The sequence below is a fragment of the Osmerus mordax genome, chromosome 8 (genome assembly GCF_038355195.1).
Source record: "Osmerus mordax isolate fOsmMor3 chromosome 8, fOsmMor3.pri, whole genome shotgun sequence".
Lineage (NCBI taxonomy): Eukaryota > Metazoa > Chordata > Actinopteri > Osmeriformes > Osmeridae > Osmerus > Osmerus mordax.
The window spans coordinates 10,337,060-10,355,847 of record NC_090057.1 but is presented as its reverse complement, the minus strand read 5'-3'; the positions used below and the strand labels follow the sequence as shown (position 1 = coordinate 10,355,847).

Sequence of the window (18,788 nt, the reverse complement as noted above, 5' to 3'; positions counted from 1 at the left end):
AGGTTATTAAACATTCTGATCTTGATCGGCAGAATATCAGTGAGTTCCAGTTGTGTTTGTAAATATTTCGACAAGACAGATACTTCTTTGTAGTGATTGTACACGCTCATCAAACCCTGTGACAAAAGAGAACGCGATGTTGCGAAACGGCAGGATGTGCCAAATGGGACGTACAGCCCGTACCAATTTTTGGGGGTACCAATCCCAAAGCGTTGTCTTAAATGAATGATAGCCTATTAGACGTGATATAATTAGCATGTTATAAATATGACTGTTTTTCTCTAAAGAGACAACATTTCAAAACCCTATTTAGATAACCCGTGGCAAAGCCATGGAAAGTGGAAATCGGCGGTAACCACAGGTAAATACAGTAATTTGTTTTGTCCACCATTCTGCCCCAAGTTGAAGTTAAATTTACTATGTGATAACGCCCCCTGGTGGTTTTGTTAAAACTGCGGGTAAAGCAGTCAGTCTTACCAGCCACTTTGGCGGGTGGAATTCTATATCTCTATATATTTCCAAGCTCACGACGCGCGAACACGGAACACCCGTGAAATCTCGTCTCGGGGCTGGGTTGAGCAGCAACATTTTGGTTGGCCCTGTCGCCGGGTGGAATGGGAGAAGGAGGGTTTCGACGCACCGGTTGCTAATCAGGCTGAGCGGGGCTGGAGATACTTGTTCTTACTAAATAATAAAAATATATTTTTGTACGTCGGCCTCTACTAGTCTTCTGTGTTGCCTTGTGCCGAGATCTAAACCCTGCACGGGTGGAGCCGGGTTCACTGTAACTGTGACAGCCCCACCAAATCTCACTCCAAGGTTTTTTGAAAAGTTTGCAACCCTGTTGTAGGCTAGTCTTCTCAAAACACATATAATAGGCTACACATAAAATAATAAACTCATTGCAGGGTTCTCAAGCCTCACGCATTGACCGTGAGACACACGCATTTCAACATTCATTCTCGCTTTCACACAAACATACAATATAAGATAAACATTTGCTTGTAGGACATTTGGGAATCGGAATTGATTAGACAAAAATAATGATGTTGTTTATAAATATTTAAGTTGACAAAGTTTTGCTTGTGGGTTTTTTCAGTTTAGTTCATATATTTTGTACATATACATTTTATAATCTTTATTTGGGTGTTGACAATGGTTATTTAGATGTGAAAGGATTGTGAAACTAGTTATTCAAGTCAATTGTAGCAAACCGTAGTCAACTTTAATCAAATAAAACTTAATTTCCCAACAACAAAATTGTGGCTAATGAAATTACTGAGTGGCTAGTAACTTTGGAAAACCACTAGCCACAGTGGCTGGTGAGCAAAAATGTTTATGTCAAGCTAAGTAGAGTTTTTAAATCAGAACATCCCATTAGGTGCAAGTTCTATTGTAACACCTCACTCTTCCCTGAAAGCTGGAAGTGTGAGGGTTGGTTTTTACTCCATGGTTGCTTCATACGTTTGGGGGATGGAGTGTGGGGGCAGGACATGACTTGTCTTAACAATTTAAAAAGCCCCTTCAAAACAGGTTTGAGATACATGTATATCCACTCTTGTGTCTGTGTATACCCGTTAGTACTCTCTACTTCGTGTGTGTGTGTGTGTGTGTGAGAGAGTGTGTGAAAGAGAGAGAGAGTATTCCACACTTCATGGGCAGCTTCTAACTCTCGTTCCTCTCAGTTTACAGCTTGTGGGCTGTAATTAAAGACGACAGGGTTGAGAAGAGAAGAAAAGTATGAGATTTACTTTCAGACCTTTCACCCAGAAACAGGCACACATGATAGGTGCATTGTTACCTTATTGTTCTCAAGTTGAATTAACTTGAGAAGTAATTATACAGTATGGTTAAATGTTTTTACCAACAGACACAATGACACAGTGTTCCTGGTCGTCATTTAATATTTACTCATAAGTTACCAATGATTAAGAAATTATGTTTTATTTAAATTCTTCAACCATGTCATGTTCAATTGGTGGTGTGTGTGCATTTTGTGTGGCTTTCCTTGTGGGAGAGTATAAAAAAGATGAAGGTAAGAATGGAAAGATATAGAAACTGACACATGGATTGAATACTGTCTCTGGACTTGAAAAATGTGTTTAAAGTAGACATATATCTCTACCACTCTCTCTCGCTCTCACACAGACACAAACTCACACACCTATCAACTGCTGTGATGCAGAGCAAACCTAAAGAAATGCGCTATGGCCCATGTCCTGGGTTTACTCTATTCATCTGTTCAGCCTGCAGAGTCATAAGGACAACTGTGGCAGTGCTGTCATTGGAAACAGGCCTGTATAGGCCTATTTATATTTGATACGTTGCCTGTCAATTAACAGCACTTTATAAAGGGGAAGCCTAGACATACATTGAAAGACAGATAGGCTACTAGCCTATTTAAGACATTTTTTATTTTTGTTGTTTTGTTAAGTTTCACAAAATGTCGTAAACCGGATTGTTGAAAATATGAAAAGAATATGGTTCAAGGTGGCGTACACACTAACAATATAGGCACTGAGACATAGCCTAGCTTATGTAAAAAAACAAGGGGTGGACATCAAAAACAGCCTATGTAAAAAACATACTTCTATTCAAGATCTCGTAATGTTTTCCCAGACTCCTGAGCATTTTTGCAGCTGTACAACCATTTAATAATCCTTGCATTGCGCTCAATGACTGAAGTCTCCTGACGGATATTTTCGTGCAGCTCTTCTTGTTGTAATCCGTCACTCTCGCCGCTGTTCTGTGAGAAGCCTCCATCTGATGTTGAGCAGCTGACGCTTCGGATTTTGTTTGCAGTTTTGTCCGACAGCGCGGAAAAGTTTTCTTTGCCCAGAGATTCAATGACCTCGCTGCCTAGCCCGCAATACTTGAAGAAGGCGTCAAAGTCTGCAAAATTCTTTGAATACCTTGAGCTGATATCCGAGTGTGAACGGCCGACCCCTTTGCCGCTCCTTCTTTTAACTTCAGTTATTCTGTTGTGAGCAAGTCTACCAGCTATACCTGAAGCCTCTTGTTGCACGAGGTTTTTGATGTCCACCCCTTGTCCCGTGGATACATCTAGGGTTACAAGTGCACACTGTTCAGAAGTAGCTGTTTTTGAGTCGTTTTTTAATTCTTTTGCAGATCCTCCTGGTGCTGTTAATGAAATATGGCCATCTTCCAACTCACATTCTTTACCTGTCGCCTCAGGTAATGAATTTGCCTTAATCAAAGAGGTCAGTAGTAGCCTGCGTCCCAAATTACGTTTGTTTTTCTCGCCTGACGATCCTTTCAGAAGATCGCATTTCTGTCTGTACAGTAAAAGAGAGTCACGCTTTTTGGAGCTTGTTCGACGCGCCATATTGTCTTCCTCCAGCGGCTTTAAGGGCCCACTTTGCGCATCACTCCGGTTTGTATTCCCAGTTACATAATTACCACTCCGAGTAGAGCTCCGATTAGAGGACCCGTTACTACTAACTGAGGGAGCCCCAAAGCTGATTACCGGCTCCTGCGTGGAGTTGACCACCTGTTGACTCTTAACATATTTTGGTTTACTTGCTGCTAGCCTCTCCACGGCGCTCACTCTTCCCTTCGTGTCACTCTCAAGTTCCATCTGCTTTCGTAGATATTCTGGACCCTTGCCAAGGATTCTAGTTGCGTCCGCATCGGCAGTGGTCATCGTTGTTAGATGTTCTTAACCAAAAACTGACAATTTGTATTCTCAAATGTAGGGGTTTCCTGTTCTTCGAAGCCCCTTTACGCACAGTAGGCAATCTCCAAGAGTTACACAACTCCCAGTGAGTTTGCTAAGAAGCAAGTGTGTTGTCTGAGCACGAAACGGAGTAGGAGCGTTCTGCCCGAACAGATATTTGAGCACCCCACCCAACCCGTGCAATGCCAGGTTGAGCCAAGCACTTAGCTGTACAAAGTACACCTGATGATGACATCACAACGGAACAAGCTGGGTGCAGCTTCCTAAACATTGACACATTTTTTTATTTTATACTGACAAAATATTGAACTATATCAGTTCAATTGATGAACATTATTTCTGATTAAATATAAAATTATCGCACGTATTTCTCTTATCTTAATCTTCACACTTGTGTGGGTGTAAAAAGTAGTCACCCCCCCCCGCCCCCCCCTCCCTTATTACTAACACACAAACCTGTCCTCAATTCCACCATCTTCCCATCCTGGGTTGTAGCCTACCCCCTAACATATATATATATATATATATATATATATATATATATATATATATATATATATATATATATATATGTAGCCTATAGTAGCCTACTCACTCCTTTTTACAACCCTCCTATCCTTTAGAACTGTCTGTGTTTATTTGTGTGAAGTAACCCACTATTTTGGGGATGAAACTGCCAACGTAACAGAAGTGGATGTCCTATGTTAATTTTACATTGGAAATATTTGACTTTTATGCAGCTCTGAGGTAAAATGGAAAATCTGGCTCCATCTAGGGGAGTTAAGGCTTCATGTTTCCATGAGTTACACTGCCAAATGGCATACTGTTTACTGATAATAGAATCTTAATATTGATTTATGTGAACACTTCGTAACACATGGATAAACAACTAGAGTACTGTGTGTCTGAGTGCATTGAAACTAAGATTCATAATGGCACTTTATAAAAGTCCATTGTTCTAACTCTTCTCCCGTTGTTATTTGCCAAGCTTACGTCTTCCAGAGTTTCCAGTGATGTTAAAGGTTAGCTTGAAGCAATAGGGAATGAATAGGCAGCCAAAAGAATAAAATCCTGATGGATTCCAACACTTTCTTTTTAGACATTGTTTGGTTCTCGCTCTTTTCTGTGAGCATGTCCATTCCAAACCAATTTGATGACAAGAAAGATTAGGCACGCTAATCGCATGTACAATCACTACAAGATTGCTTATTTAAGTGTGTCGTGCCTGTACATGGCAACCCAGGCATATTTGTGTGTTTAATTGACGTTGGAGGGAAAACCTATCCAGAACAATTGGTTATAAAAATGTGATATAAAAAGCAGATGGAGCACGACAATTTATACAAGAATTTGGCGTTAGGCATCCTGATGATAAGGAGACCCCCCAGCCCTGCTCCACCCTCATTACTACAACCTCTTTGTTTAACTGAAACCATGAACTCTATAGAAGTTAACCGGAAACAGATGTACACAAGGCAGAATCCGGCTGCTTACTGGACACACGAGACAGTAGATGGCAGCACACGCACAGCTGGTAAGGTGAGAGTGGGTTGAGATCCACAGGGTTGGATGGTCTGAGGGGGGCTATACTGCAGCTAGGACTTGGTGATGTCCCGTTAACATCCTGACCCATCCGCATCATGGATAGCAAATAAAAGAAAGAAATAGATCTAATGACATGTGCGATGATGTAGTCCGTGGTCTGCTGTGATAGTCTGGAAAAGTAATATGATGTTCACTTTAAATGGGGGCCTGTTGGGAGGAATCACTCAAGAATATTGGAGTGCTCCTGTTAAGGCTGTCTAAGTCATTCAGCCTGAAACGGATTGATTAACTGGTACTTGGTCAGCACCATGCAATTATTTTATCTGTAAATTGGTTGAAGTCACAAACTGCTTAGTGTTGATGTGCAGACCTGGCTTCCCAGGGCCTCACTTCCCTGTCTGTTGTGTGACTAATCTTCCACATTGTCCTCAGTGCCCCCTCAGTTCGGATTAATCATCATCAACTTGAGAAGAATTCCCTGAGATAATGTAATGCTTGGCAGAGGAACAAGAGGAGGATATATGACAAGGGGTTTCTCATGGGGGGGGGGGGAGCATGTGTACAAGCTTCTGATCTACTATCCTCTCCCTGTTCTTTTGGCAGTTTATCCATGGGATAGACTGCATGTAATGACACAGACATGCACACACAGACACATTGAATATGTACACACACGCTTTCAATTCCTGGTTTTCAAGATTAATGTATCTATATACTTAATAGGAGGTTTGGTTTCATCATGTGAATTTCAGTTTTCCAGGTTGTCAGTTGAATTTAGTCCTTTAATGTGTGTTCAGGGAATATAAGCGGTCACATCCACTATAAATATGGATTATATTATTATCTTCATTTTTAAATGGTAACGGAGTATAAAGATGCTTTTGATTACGCACTGGTCTTTTTTTAGGGTTAGGGAGTTAGAGTTAGGGACACCATCACACATAAAACTGAACTGTTCAGAAGGTTCCAGAGGAATACATTATTGTAAATAAACAATAGCCTGTCTTGACAGTTTTTATTGCATTGGATATACTTGATATTATGTTTTCTCAACCACTGAAAATGTTGCAGTTCAAGCTACAACTTTTGTCCATGAACAATCCAAACATTGAGTTCGCAATTACCAATCATCGTGTTTATTTTTCCAAACTCAGAAGGATGTTCAGGTTTCACTCTTAAGCAAACACTATAGAACACTGCAGGCATGTAAAAAATGATTCCACAGATTTGTCTCTGCATCGGTAAAGACGCAAGCGCTGCAAAAATCCCAGACCATCTATGGATGAAAACCAACAGTTGTTGGTTTTTACGATGTTCATAATCTTTAGTTTAACGATGTTCATAATCTTCTGCAATTTAACACTATGCTTCAAAACACAAACCATAACAGAAGCTAGTGCAGGGTTGCCAGTCATGGAGCCAAGTGCATTACAGATGGACTTTTTTTTGACAATTTAATTGAAGGAAATTTTGAGGAAATTTGAAAAAAGAGATGAGAACAATCTGCAGAATTGATTGATTCATCAAACAATGTGCCACTTTGAGACATTGTTCTTATTACTAAATAGACAAGCCAAGAGTTAGTCAACTTATTACACTAAAGGGGGCACAGGAACCACAAAATAGGGTGCAAAGCTCCCTGACAGTATTCTAAATAAATTCTGTCAATATATTCCCATGTCCAATGTAACAATGTAACATGCAAGGTTGACTCCATTCAAGGTTGTCCATGAGTGAAAACAGGCACCAGATCCAAATGTCGTTACTGGCTCCAACATACTTTAAATTTGTAGTCCAGATGTGACTTTTACATCCACCATTGGCTCTCTCTCTTCATCTTTTCCTTTGCTTGCATTCAAAGATACAGGGTCATGTATAGCATAATCACATGGGCAGCCTCATTAGAGTATATAATACAGAAAAATGTCTCCTGGTCAACACTCAACTTACATACTGGCAGCCCACCATAATAGATGTTCTGGCTCTCGGTCCAATACCTGATTCATGAAGTAGTTTTAGTGAGATCTGTTTGTGATCATCAGAAAAAGTGATAGACAGAAGAAGAATCTGAAAAAATTGAGAAAATAATAAGCAAAGTGTGAGTATCCCTTGAGGATCCACTTAATTCAACTGGAACCTACTTTTTAAACGCAGTTGTAACATTATCCATTTACCAGGGGACACATCAAAGTTTACGAGCTTATTTTCCCACAGTAGTGTCGTCACTTTCTCAATGCCCACTGTGCTACTGTATACCGTTTCATTGACAGAACCAGTTCTTCCTTGCTCTGTCTCGCTTTAAACTTTCCGGTTCATTTCTGGACTAGCTTATTAGAAGCAACATCTATGCATTAATGTGCTGCTGTTTGCATCATTCCTTAATTATGTTTTTAGTGACTCCTTAACAATCATTAATCAGCGGTGCTTAAGGCATGAATGAGTTTGTCTGAGTCATTCAATTTAATGATCTCACAAATTGTAAAATCAAATTGCAACTTGCATCTTAGCTATAGTTTACTGTCTCTTGTTATCTAACCCACCAGTAATAAGTGATTATGCATACAGCACCAATTTGCAGTAATAAGGTCACCACCTACTCAATCAGCTACAAGAGAGGCTGTTAATTTATCACAAATTGTGGGCCTAATAATGGTAATTCATGAGCATGTGCAATATACAGCTACAGACACATTTTTCACATTTGTGGTGTCGTCATTATGAACTTTCGATTTGTATGCACTTTGTAAAAGCATAGATACTGTTTCAGAGACCTCCAACCAATCATAGGGATGAACTGACATTCTGTATTGTATTGTATTTGTCCAGTCCCAGCTCTTGACAACCAAGTGGAGTGCCATTCTGTTCAAGCACTAGGTCTGGGTTCAACTGAATGTGTTTAGTTAGTCTTGTTACAGTGAAGAGAAGAGAGAGGGACAATAATTCTCTGGAGAATTGGAACATCTGAAAACCTGATCTTTGGCTTAGAAGATCAAAGAGATGTATTTTTGAACTAATTCACTCACGCATTTTATCTGACAACTGCAAGTGAGAGAATAGAAAACTGAGGGCCAAATTTTTATATGCTGGACAAACACTTATGTAAGTAAGTTATACAACAGGCAGAGTGTAATGGTTAGGTATATAAACTCCTTATTCAGTCTGGGTCTCCGAATGTTCTTCTTTCCCATGACTTGTGTATTCCGTACAGAAACCCAAGCAAGCATAATGTCTTAGAATGGAAACTGCTGCTTAAAATAGATGAGGATAAGGCAACCTGAAGGGCAGCTGAAATCTAGGGTGAAACTTCACAGTTTCTTGATTGTTCAGTGTGTAATTTCCGAAGTCACAGGTCAACATTCGGATCTGGAGTAAACTTCATGATTATACATTGCATATACACCATAGGTTTTTGAAGGGGCAGTGGGAATTACAAAGCTTAAACAGGCTCAAATGTATTTACACGGTAACAGATTGTTTGTTATTATATAAACCCTGAAAGATTTCCTTCCTTTCATGAAAATCGAGCACGAAAAATGAGTCATATTACGACCCCTAAAACTGGACATAGTTTGCAACTCACTTTTAATCACGTTTGAAATAATCACTACCACCTAACACACACGAGATAAAATGATAATAGCTACTACAGAAGAAGAAACATATATTTACACCAGGCAGAAGAATTGGGCACCTTAGATATTGTGACACAGGACCCATCATACCAACATGGCAGCCAGTGCAAAGTCTGTCCTGTTTGTGTGCCTGGGTAAGAAATAATGATTTAAACCAAACAAAAAATTAGTTTGAGTCTCAAAGTTGTTTGTTATTTTATAACAATTAAGCCAGAAATACTTTCTAGGCGTTTAGCGATGATATCTAGAAAGTTTAACTGTCTTCCATCAATCAATGATTAGCCAGCATTAGCTCGTAGCTGGAACTAGCTAGCTACCAGTTGCTGCACAAAGACCGATAATGTATTATTCAGCTTGTAACAGATTCTCAATTTACTGCTCAAAGTACCTATTTTACTCTGTCGTGTGAGAAAATAGTGTCACATTTGATGTTAGCGCCAGAATTGTAGTCTAGTTCTTCAAATAGCTTTGAGGTTCAAGGAAAATCAGCACTTGTGAGACCTTTACCCAGATATATATCGTATATTGTAGCTATCAAGCTATACGTATGTAATATGAACCAAGGTCAGGCAGCATATTCTGCAAAATAAAGGCAGCCGATGTGCAATACTAGCTATGCTCCTTGTAGAGCCAACCAACATTGCATAATGCACCACATCCATTGACATGTGGATGTAACACATACTGTTACATTTTTCGAATTATGCTTGTCAGTTGTCATTGTTAATATCACAAAGCTGACTAAAACACTGTAGCATTTCAACATTAGGGAAGAACGTGTATCCATCATAAGATCATTATGTGAATTATTATAATGCTGTAGATTTGGAATATATATTCCTTGTTTGTATTTCCAGGGAACATCTGTAGGTCTCCCATTGCTGAAGCTGTCTTCAAGAAGATGGCGACAGACAAGGATGTTGTGGACGAGGTGAGATCTTTATCTGCATAGACAGAGTATAAGTTTAGCATCACATTTGACATACAGACCAGTCACTGTGTTGAAGGAAGAAGTCCTTCAGATTTGCTAGACCACACTTTTTTTTATTAGCAAGAAAAGGCATAACATATGGATTGAATTGCACAACTCTAATGAATGAATATGAAAATGTAGGCTCCGTACAGCACATCTCTAACTCTGCAGTTGTCTGCTCCCAGAGATTTGGCAAGTGTGTTCATTTGCTTTGTATGTCCTCATTAACAGTAAAGCTGAATCAAGGACAAAAGCTAACCCTTGACAAAGACAAAACGAATGATACAAAGTGTCAGCATGTTTTAAAGGGATGCTGTAGTTAACCAAATATTACGATTTATAATTGCATGTATCAGGATTTGTTTCTTAACCACAAACTAAAATTGGAGTTCAATATTTGAGGAAAGAACATGTCTTGCATGTGAGTTGGAAAACCCCCATTTGTGAAGACATGATTTTGCTGTGTTGCCGTTGTTCCTCCTCCTCCGTCGCGTAGTGGAGGATAGACAGTGCTGCAACCTCTACCTACGAGATAGGCAGCCCCCCTGACCACCGCGGCCAAGCCTGCATGAAGAAGCATGGTGTGCCCATGAGGCACATTGCCCGGCAGGTATGGACCTCCTACCCTCCCTCGTAGCATTAGTGGCTAGCCCTTGTGTTCTCTGTTGTTGCAGTGGGTCATAGACGGTGGTGCCACGTCTGACTGGAACACAGGCAGCCTTCCGGACGCCCGAGGTCTGGCCTGCTTAAGCAAGCATGGCATTGAGACCAATCACAGGGCCCGACAGGTATAATAGAACCGCCCCTTGGTCCTTGCTGGGTCACTGGGATCTGGTGGGTTTGTAAATGTTTGTGCGTGGGTTTGTTTGTGGTAGGACTTGTACAGCATGTACATTTATTCACACTATAAGTCCTATTTATGTAACAATCGAGAAGGATAACACAACACTGAAGTCGACATCACTGAATAGTTTATGACCCGGTGCTTCATGTTTTTTCTACACGGACGAAAGTGTCGGTTAAAATCCCACCACAATGTCCTGAGACCAAGCATGGTCCCATGCTGGATACTCGATAGCTTTCATAGGTCTGTCAGAAGCCCATGTCCCCCCTGCCCCTCTCCCTCAGTTGTCTCCAGTTTTCCTCCTTTCCCCCTCGTTCTCCGCCAGCTCTTAGGGACTTGCCTTACCCACGGCTGGGAATACACTCATTTTCGCGTGTCCTTACTCCATGCCGACCCTGGCCTGGGCTAAGCCCCGCAAAGCAGGGATGGGGAGCTCAGACCCTGGGCCCCCAAGCCACCCAAATCCACACATTGAACTTTGACAAGCTCAGGGTTTTTCCTGCTTTCACCCCGCCGCCACCTCCCTGACGCAAATACACACAACCCCCACACACGCACACACATGCACACACACACACAACTTGAACTTTAGCTTTCCTTCTCTGTCTGTCGCCAGTGCCTAAACAGAACAGACTGGAAAGACTGGTTGGAGACAGGGCGATGCTGTTTAATAAAATGGTGTTTATTTTTGTTTGTTTTAGTCAGTTCCATCCATCCAAACACAATAATTACATCAGATATTAGGATGCTTTGCTTTGGCTGGAACATTAGATGGGGTAGAACAGGAACCTGGATTTGACGTTTGGGAAATATGACTTTTGCAGTGTTTTAAGCCTACACCCTGCTAAAACATCATCATCATAATAATAATAATTCCTAGTCAAACAGGTAGCTGTCATCCATCTATCTCGAGAATTTACTCTGCTTATCATGACGCTTTGAAAGAAGCATAGATGTTCTCAGACCATCCCATCTAATGAAGTGGTCTGTCCACACCCTTCTTGGATTGTACCAGCCCGTTATTGGATAACTCAGCAACTCTGCAGGGTTGTTATCTGTTATCTGCCTATAAACCAAGTCTCTTCTTCCTCCCAGTCGCTCAGCCAATTACTCTCAGATCAGCCTCCTAACTGTCAGGAAGCTATTCCAGAAATGCACAGTAACCTGGCTTAACCTCGGTGCGTCGTGGTCAGTTTAGATGTTTTTCATATGAACATGTTGCAAGGACTGCTAAGGACTGACGTTTTCTCCGTCAGAAAAAATACCTACAGTTCATACATCACATTATGTTTATTTGTGCCAATGCATAATTGAGCCACCTTTCAAGAATGCATCGGTTCAGATCTATTCCATAAAATCACGCATTCACACTTGAGTCACTGACCTCACACTTACTGAGGTATACTCTTTCTCTCTGAATACATGTACGTCCTGTTCGATGCTTCACCTGACCTCAAAATCCCTTAACCCTGAGGGAACATGGAGTTGGGGGTGTCTGTCTGGAGACAGCGCTGCTGAGTAAGAGCAGCGTGTTGCACAACACCCTCCACATACTTACAGATGTGACGCTTTGATCCCTTCCTTCACCAAGCGGATGAAGGGATCGGGGGAAGAGGGGAAGCACTGGTGGGACCACTCACACGTCCACGCACACCACCTCTTCCTTCTCGACCTTTCCCCTTGCTTCTTTTACCCTCCTTTCTCCTCTCCTCACAAACACGCGCACGCAGTCGACTCCCTATTTCTCTTGAAGCTTCACTTTGGATGCCGTCCCATGTTCTCTGAGTTCAGAAAGGGTGTTCTCTTTGTGAATGTCTTCATGACTCCGTCTGGAGCAGAGCGAAGTCTTTACCGTGCTAATGGAACGTGCTAGATACCTAGCACTAGTTATCTGTGGCCAAGTTTCTGACAGTCCAGAGAGGCTGCATGCTGCCTGTATTCTCCCTGTACCAGTGCCAAAGTTAATGTTTGTTCTGTGTTTTCCCTCCATAGGTGACTAAGGAAGATTTTACAAACTTCAAGTACATTCTCTGCATGGATGAAAGTAATATGAGGTACGCTTACATGTGCAGTATTAGCATTATCACTAAGAACTGGTCAAAATCCTTGGTCTCGTTTTTACTGTGAGAACCATGTGCTCTCCTAGCATCCACACCAAACATTCTAACAACTGCATGTATGCAGGCCTATTGCTGGAAGACTTGTTCCCCATTATACCAGTCATAGGGTTTGACAACACGATTGGCCTGCCTTGGTTATAAACACAAAAATACATTCAATACCTCAAGCTTGACCTAATGTGGAGGGAGAAGTCAGTCTTTAACAAGCGCTGACCTTAAGCTCTTTCAGGGGGAGGGATGTTTTTGCTACTTTGAACGTTTGGGATCATTTTGAGATCACATGCCCACGGCGGATCGGTCAGTAAGCAGCTTACTGAGTTTTGGGATGCCTCGTCTTTACTCTCCGGAGGCGACTTTCTCTCTACCTTTCTCAATACTGTACCCCTCTCTCTCTACCTCTTTCTCTACCTCTTTCTACCTTTCTCTCTACCTCTCTCTCTTTCTAGCTCTCTCTCTCTTTACCTCTCTCTCTCTACCTCTCTCTCTATACCTCTCTTCTCTCTCTCTCTCTCTCTCTCTCTCTCTCTCTCTCTCTCTCTCTCTCTCTCTCTCTCTCGCTACCTTTCTCTCTCTCTCTCTCTCTCTCTCTCTCTATCTCTCTCTCTCTCTCTCTACCTTTCTCTCTACCTCTCTCTCTCTCTCTCTACATCTACCTCTCTTTCTACCTCTCTCACTACTGTACCCCTCTCTCTCTGTCTACCTCTCTACCTCTCTCTCTCTCACACACACACACACACACACACACACACACACACACACACACACACACACACACACACACACACACACACACACACACACACACACACACACCTATCAACTCACTGTACTGTACCTCTCTCTGTCACACTGTACTGTACCCCTCTGTCTACCTCTCTCCCTCTACTGTACCTCTTTCTCTCTTTCTTTCTCTCATACCTCTCTCTACCGTATGTCTCTACCTCTCTCCCTACCGTATGTCTCTACCTCTCTCCCTACCGTATCTCTCTCCCTCCCTTCACAAAGTTTTATAATTGCAAGGCAGAACATTAAAGTGGGTCCTTCAACCATCATTAGAACTTCACCATAACGAGTCAGCAGGATTTGATTGCCGGGAGTTTGTTTTTCCTTTTCTTCTTTGACCGTTTAATCTTTTCTGCTTTGCCGAGTTTATTTACAGAGCAGAGTGGGTCACTTTTTGTTTGCCTCTTTCCTTCTCCGCTCTGACCCCACCTCCCATTCTGTGTCAAAGCTTAAACAGGCACACAGGGGCCAGCTGTCTAGTGATGGCGTCAGACTAGGGAAGTGGCTCTGCATTTTGAAATCAAGTTTACGGTCAAAGTCTTAAACCGGCCTAGGTGAAGGCTAGACTCCCTGCAGGGCATCTGCACACTAGACCCTGGTACATGGGATGTCCCACACACTGGATCTGACCTTCACATCCGAAGGCGGTTATATTTATAAAGGGACACGGCTCCCTTCGAGTTTATTATTGTATTTCTAAGCAACATAGCCCAACTATGTTGCTTAGCTAACAAAGAGAAGAAAGCGCCAGTAGCTTTGTGTACGGGTGATGTGGAGCCTCTCCTTCTCATGTCAATGGTTCCCTAAACATCAGGTATATGCACCAGATGGATTTAGTTTCATGGCTGCTATTTGACGGCTAAATGCCCGAGTCAGTTTAGTGTCTGGTTCTCTCTAATGTGTATGTCCCTCAGAACACATGTTCTGCTGGTATTTACCAAGTATATTCTCTATGCCTTTTCAAGGTTATTGTATTGCATCGCTGTCTATAAGTGTAATGTGTTTTCTGTTTTTCCCTGAATAGTGACCTGAATAAGAAGGCAAAGTCGGTGAAAAACAGCACCGCTAAGATTGAGCTGCTGGGCTCGTACGACCCTGAGAAACAGCTGATAATCAAAGACCCTTACTACGTAAGTCTCCAGTTCCAACTTACCTTCACACATGCCTAATGGGAAGCCGACTGTACTTAAATAAGCAATGCCCCCCCAAAGCGATTTCAAAACAGCTCGGAAAGTAGTTGTTCTGAACGTAACGCAAAAAGGAAACATTCATAAATTAAGCCTTAGTAAACGTTAAAATAATTCATTTGTCCTAAAAGGCCTTTTCCCAGCAGTAAAATGTTGTACTTTATCATTCTATATTGACTTTCAAAGCCAAAATATGGCTATTTCCGTAGTGTTGTTCTCTGTGGGGGAGGCCCTAAGCTCCTGCTGGAAGGGGCTTTGACACTTTTGATGAAAGATTCACGCTCTTTCAACCCTCTCCGTTTACCAACTCATAACGTGGAATGGCTTAGTTAACTCCTCTCGACCTTAAGTGCTTCCTCTGCTCTCGGAAGTCCTGCCAAAAGGCTGTGGAAATGGAGTCTGGTGGGGCTGCTTAAGAATCAATTGGATTTCTACATGGATGCGATGATTGAGGGGGTGTGTGGGAAGTATTGGGAGGGGGGGGGGGGGGTAGTTATACTGAGGGAAAGTTAGCCGGGTTGGGGAGTGTAGGGGGTTGACGATTGAAGTTCGGTTGTTGATCTACAGTCGGTTTGTTTCTAAAGTGGGGGAGAGGAGAAAACAAAGAAAAGCTTTTCAGGAATGTTTCAGGACGGGCAGTCTGCATGTTTGGATCCTGGAGCTCTTGATACAAACGTTATAAATCATATCGCCTGTCCAATGTTATTGTAACATAAAAAAATGTAGCATGGAAATGAATCATTTTTTGTGTGTGACTGTAACACACCAAAAATTGCATGTTGCGGATCACCTGATGACATATGGGTGAAACTGCAGCTTTACCGGAGGCTTTTGGAACCAGGATTATGACAGAATAGTACAGTATCTATGGTAATGAATGAGAAGACAGATTGAGATCGACCACAAATGTATGTGTTCCATCCTATTTGGGTGTTCATCCAATTGGCTGTATATTCCCCTTTCCCCTTACAAGCTGCTGTGCATGTGGATATGGCCTGTATTAGCCAGCCATTGGAAATGTAGCCCTATAGGTTTTACCTGGTGTATAGGAAACACTCGTACTTTGTAGCCTCAACAACATTGCACTGTGGACCATCCCCAGTAGCCACAAGGCGTGGCAGTCTAAAGCAGCCAAGGCCCAGAGCCAGACAGCTCTGAAAGTCTCACAGGAGGGTGCAGCTCAATGGAACCTGGAGCCTTTCGCTTCCAGAAACACCGTCTACTTAGACCCATTTGTGGTTTTTCATGTTCTTCTCCCTGTTATAAGGGAAACTATAAGAAAAACTATGATTTGGTTCCTGGTAGGACCTAACAGGGTGAACATAGATTGTAATGAATACTATTTCCATAGTACACTTTACGTTATATTCATTTAGAAGATGCTTTCATCCAAAGCATGTGTGAACGACCTCAAATCTGTGTACAAAGCTGGTAGAGGTCTACACAAGTATTCTCTAAGCTGTAGCCACTGCAATACCAAATAAAGAATGTTGAATGTGAATGTTTTAAATTCCTCATTATAGCGTAGGCATTTTAAATACATTCCAAAACATAATAAAATGTGGGGAACTTTTGAAGGCTAATGTATATTCTACCTCTTAGATACAAATGAATGTTCACCTGGAGACATTGGCGATTTTAGACCCTTTTAAGGGGTGCTCAAGCACCCCTAAATTTCATCTGAGCACCCCTAAAAATAATAATACAAAAATTAAAATTATTATTGTTCATTATCATTTGATGCTGGTAGTTCATTAAGAAAGGGATATCCTTAGTTTTTTCATTCATTCAATATTTTGCATAATAATACATAAATGTATTAATTGTTATCCAGTGAAATTAAGGATTTATAGCAAGGGGGTTTAGCACTTTTGCAAGGCACTGTATTCATGTCACATTCTCATTGGGGGCTGAGCACCCCTAAAGGTCTGATAATAGAATCGCCCCTGCCTGGAGATGCAAATAATTTGTGTTTTGCATTTTTCACTGTATTAATGCACATACTGTAATCAGTTTCATTTTCTTTTCTGTTACCAAGGGGGGTGATGAAGACTTTGAAAAGGTGTATGAACAGTGCGTGAGATGCTGTAAAGCCTTTTTGGATGCCAACTCATAACAACATTTCAGCTCTGACAAGGATCAACCAAAATACTATTGGACACGCCTTTAGTTTTCTCCATACCTGATGAAGCCCAATATATAGCAAAACACAAATGGACAAACATGATTTTATTTAGAATTATGCAGTAAGTGCGTTAATAAATCAGTTTTTCAATGTCTACAATGTCTGCAATATGGCTAGATTGATAAGCAGGAAGGATGATATGTATTACACTTGCCCATGTCCTTTTTTGTTGCCTATAAGTCCACTTGACGGAGAAAATAATAAAATATGAAAGTGAGATATTGTTTTGCACATTATTAAAGTAGTTGAAGTCTCAACACAATGTTCACCCTTTGACAAAACACTTCAGTATGGTTGCTTGACTGGTGATCTTTTGAAGTTCATAGGTAACAAAAGTTAAGGCTAGTCCAAATGCTAATCTTGGTGGGAGTAGTAACTCTCTTAGTCTATTAAATAGACTGGGATAAATAGGATTTGGTCTCCCTGAATCCACATATATTCTCCTTTAACAGTGTAAGACCAAGTAACTGATGTAAATTACTGTTATGAGCTTTACTTTTGTCATTCAGAATAAAGATTAATGACTTCATACAATGACTCTTTCATCTAACCTAATAACCAAAAACCTATGTATCTTAACTCTGCAATCTGGTACTGGCAATTCCACACCAATGTTCAGGAGTTTCAATTAGTTAGGAGCTGATAATATATCTCTAAACATTAATTGTATTTCAAATGTCCAAAACCTGAGGGAGAATAGAACCAGATGACAAACTAAAAAGTTATCAGAGCTGAAGAGGAAAGATTTGCTAAACTGTGTTTAAGTGGAATGACCGTAGATATCAGTCAACATATGTGTGGTCCAGTCTTTTTTGTTTTTCTCAATTATTAATTCAGTGGTACTCCATGGTGGCACATCGTTTTGAATTTGCAGGAAAGTAAAATGAAGTGGGCTTTACGTATCTAACTTAGAAATTATTGGTTAGAGTTGTGTGCTGTGCTAACAAACTTAAACAAACACATGTTGCCACTAGGGAATATGGTCTATACCACACTGATGTTGCAGATCAACAAACATAAAGATTTTGGTTACTTTGTCATTTTAGCTCAATCAAATCCAACTTTTCTCACAAATATTTACCTAGTGGTTTAGAAAGCCTATTGACTATGTGGATCTGAGAAGACAAACTCTTTCATTCCGTGGTTGTTTAAGCACAAAGTAAAGTTGAGTTTCCAAAGCAGATCAGTGTCTACATATTCAGGGTTGTCTTTTCTCTCTGTGGTACAGAAATGGCAAAGAAGTTCAATATATGTTTTTCAACACCCAGTTGATATATGTCAGACACTTAAATTTATGGTTGTCATATGAATTCCTTTTATGCATTTTTGTCTTGACAATATGTACATATTGCACACTGGTTAGAATGTTTGTACACAATGTACAGATGAACATGTGACAACAAAGAGTATATAAATATACTATGTATCACACAACCTAGATTCACAGCATGATGTCAGTATAGCACACATTTGACTGCAACCAGCACTATATATTTGTCTCTCTATTGTTTTTGTATTCATGTCCTGCAAAGAGAAGGGGCAAGGGAATGCTCATGCAGTTAATAAGTTAATCATACTTTCAGTGTGTGCTCAGGTAGGTGTAAGAATGCGGTGACTGCAGAGTCTGATAAAGAGCTGCTTGTCCAGTAATAGGCTGTGCGGCTTACAAGAGATGATGGCAGAAGTACATAAATACAAGTCATACACAACCCCAACAACAACAACAAAAATATCCTCAATCGACTTTTCATTGAGAAACAAACAAGGCAACAACAAAAAAAAGCTATCCCTTTTCTTTTGGTGAAAAACAAGAGGGGAGAAG

The 18,788-nt window shown here is 41.0% G+C and overlaps 2 protein-coding genes across 4 annotated transcripts; one reads left to right on the top strand and one right to left on the bottom strand.

Annotated features, from left to right (window-relative positions):
* Positions 1–1,150: 1,150 nt before the first annotated feature.
* On the bottom strand, positions 1,151–3,811 carry fam110c (family with sequence similarity 110 member C). Its single transcript, XM_067242083.1, has one exon. It carries the CDS (start codon positions 3,662–3,664, stop codon positions 2,591–2,593), a length of 1,074 nt encoding a protein of 357 aa, XP_067098184.1. The 5' UTR covers positions 3,665–3,811; the 3' UTR covers positions 1,151–2,590.
* Positions 3,812–8,958: 5,147 nt separating this feature from the next.
* On the top strand, positions 8,959–17,494 carry acp1 (acid phosphatase 1). 3 transcript variants are annotated; one of them, XM_067241596.1, is made up of 6 exons: positions 8,959–9,008; positions 9,732–9,805; positions 10,522–10,635; positions 12,684–12,745; positions 14,619–14,724; positions 16,820–17,494. In XM_067241596.1, the coding sequence occupies exons 1-6, from the start codon at positions 8,969–8,971 to the stop codon at positions 16,895–16,897; spliced, it is 474 nt and encodes a 157-aa protein (XP_067097697.1). In that variant the 5' UTR covers positions 8,959–8,968; the 3' UTR covers positions 16,898–17,494. The 3 variants fall into 3 exon arrangements, with proteins under 3 accessions (XP_067097697.1, XP_067097698.1, XP_067097699.1); XM_067241597.1 differs by lacking the exon at positions 10,522–10,635 and adding an exon at positions 10,344–10,457 and having other exon boundaries at positions 16,820–17,488; XM_067241598.1 differs by lacking the exon at positions 8,959–9,008 and having other exon boundaries at positions 16,820–17,488.
* The last annotated feature ends 1,294 nt before the right edge of the window (positions 17,495–18,788 follow it).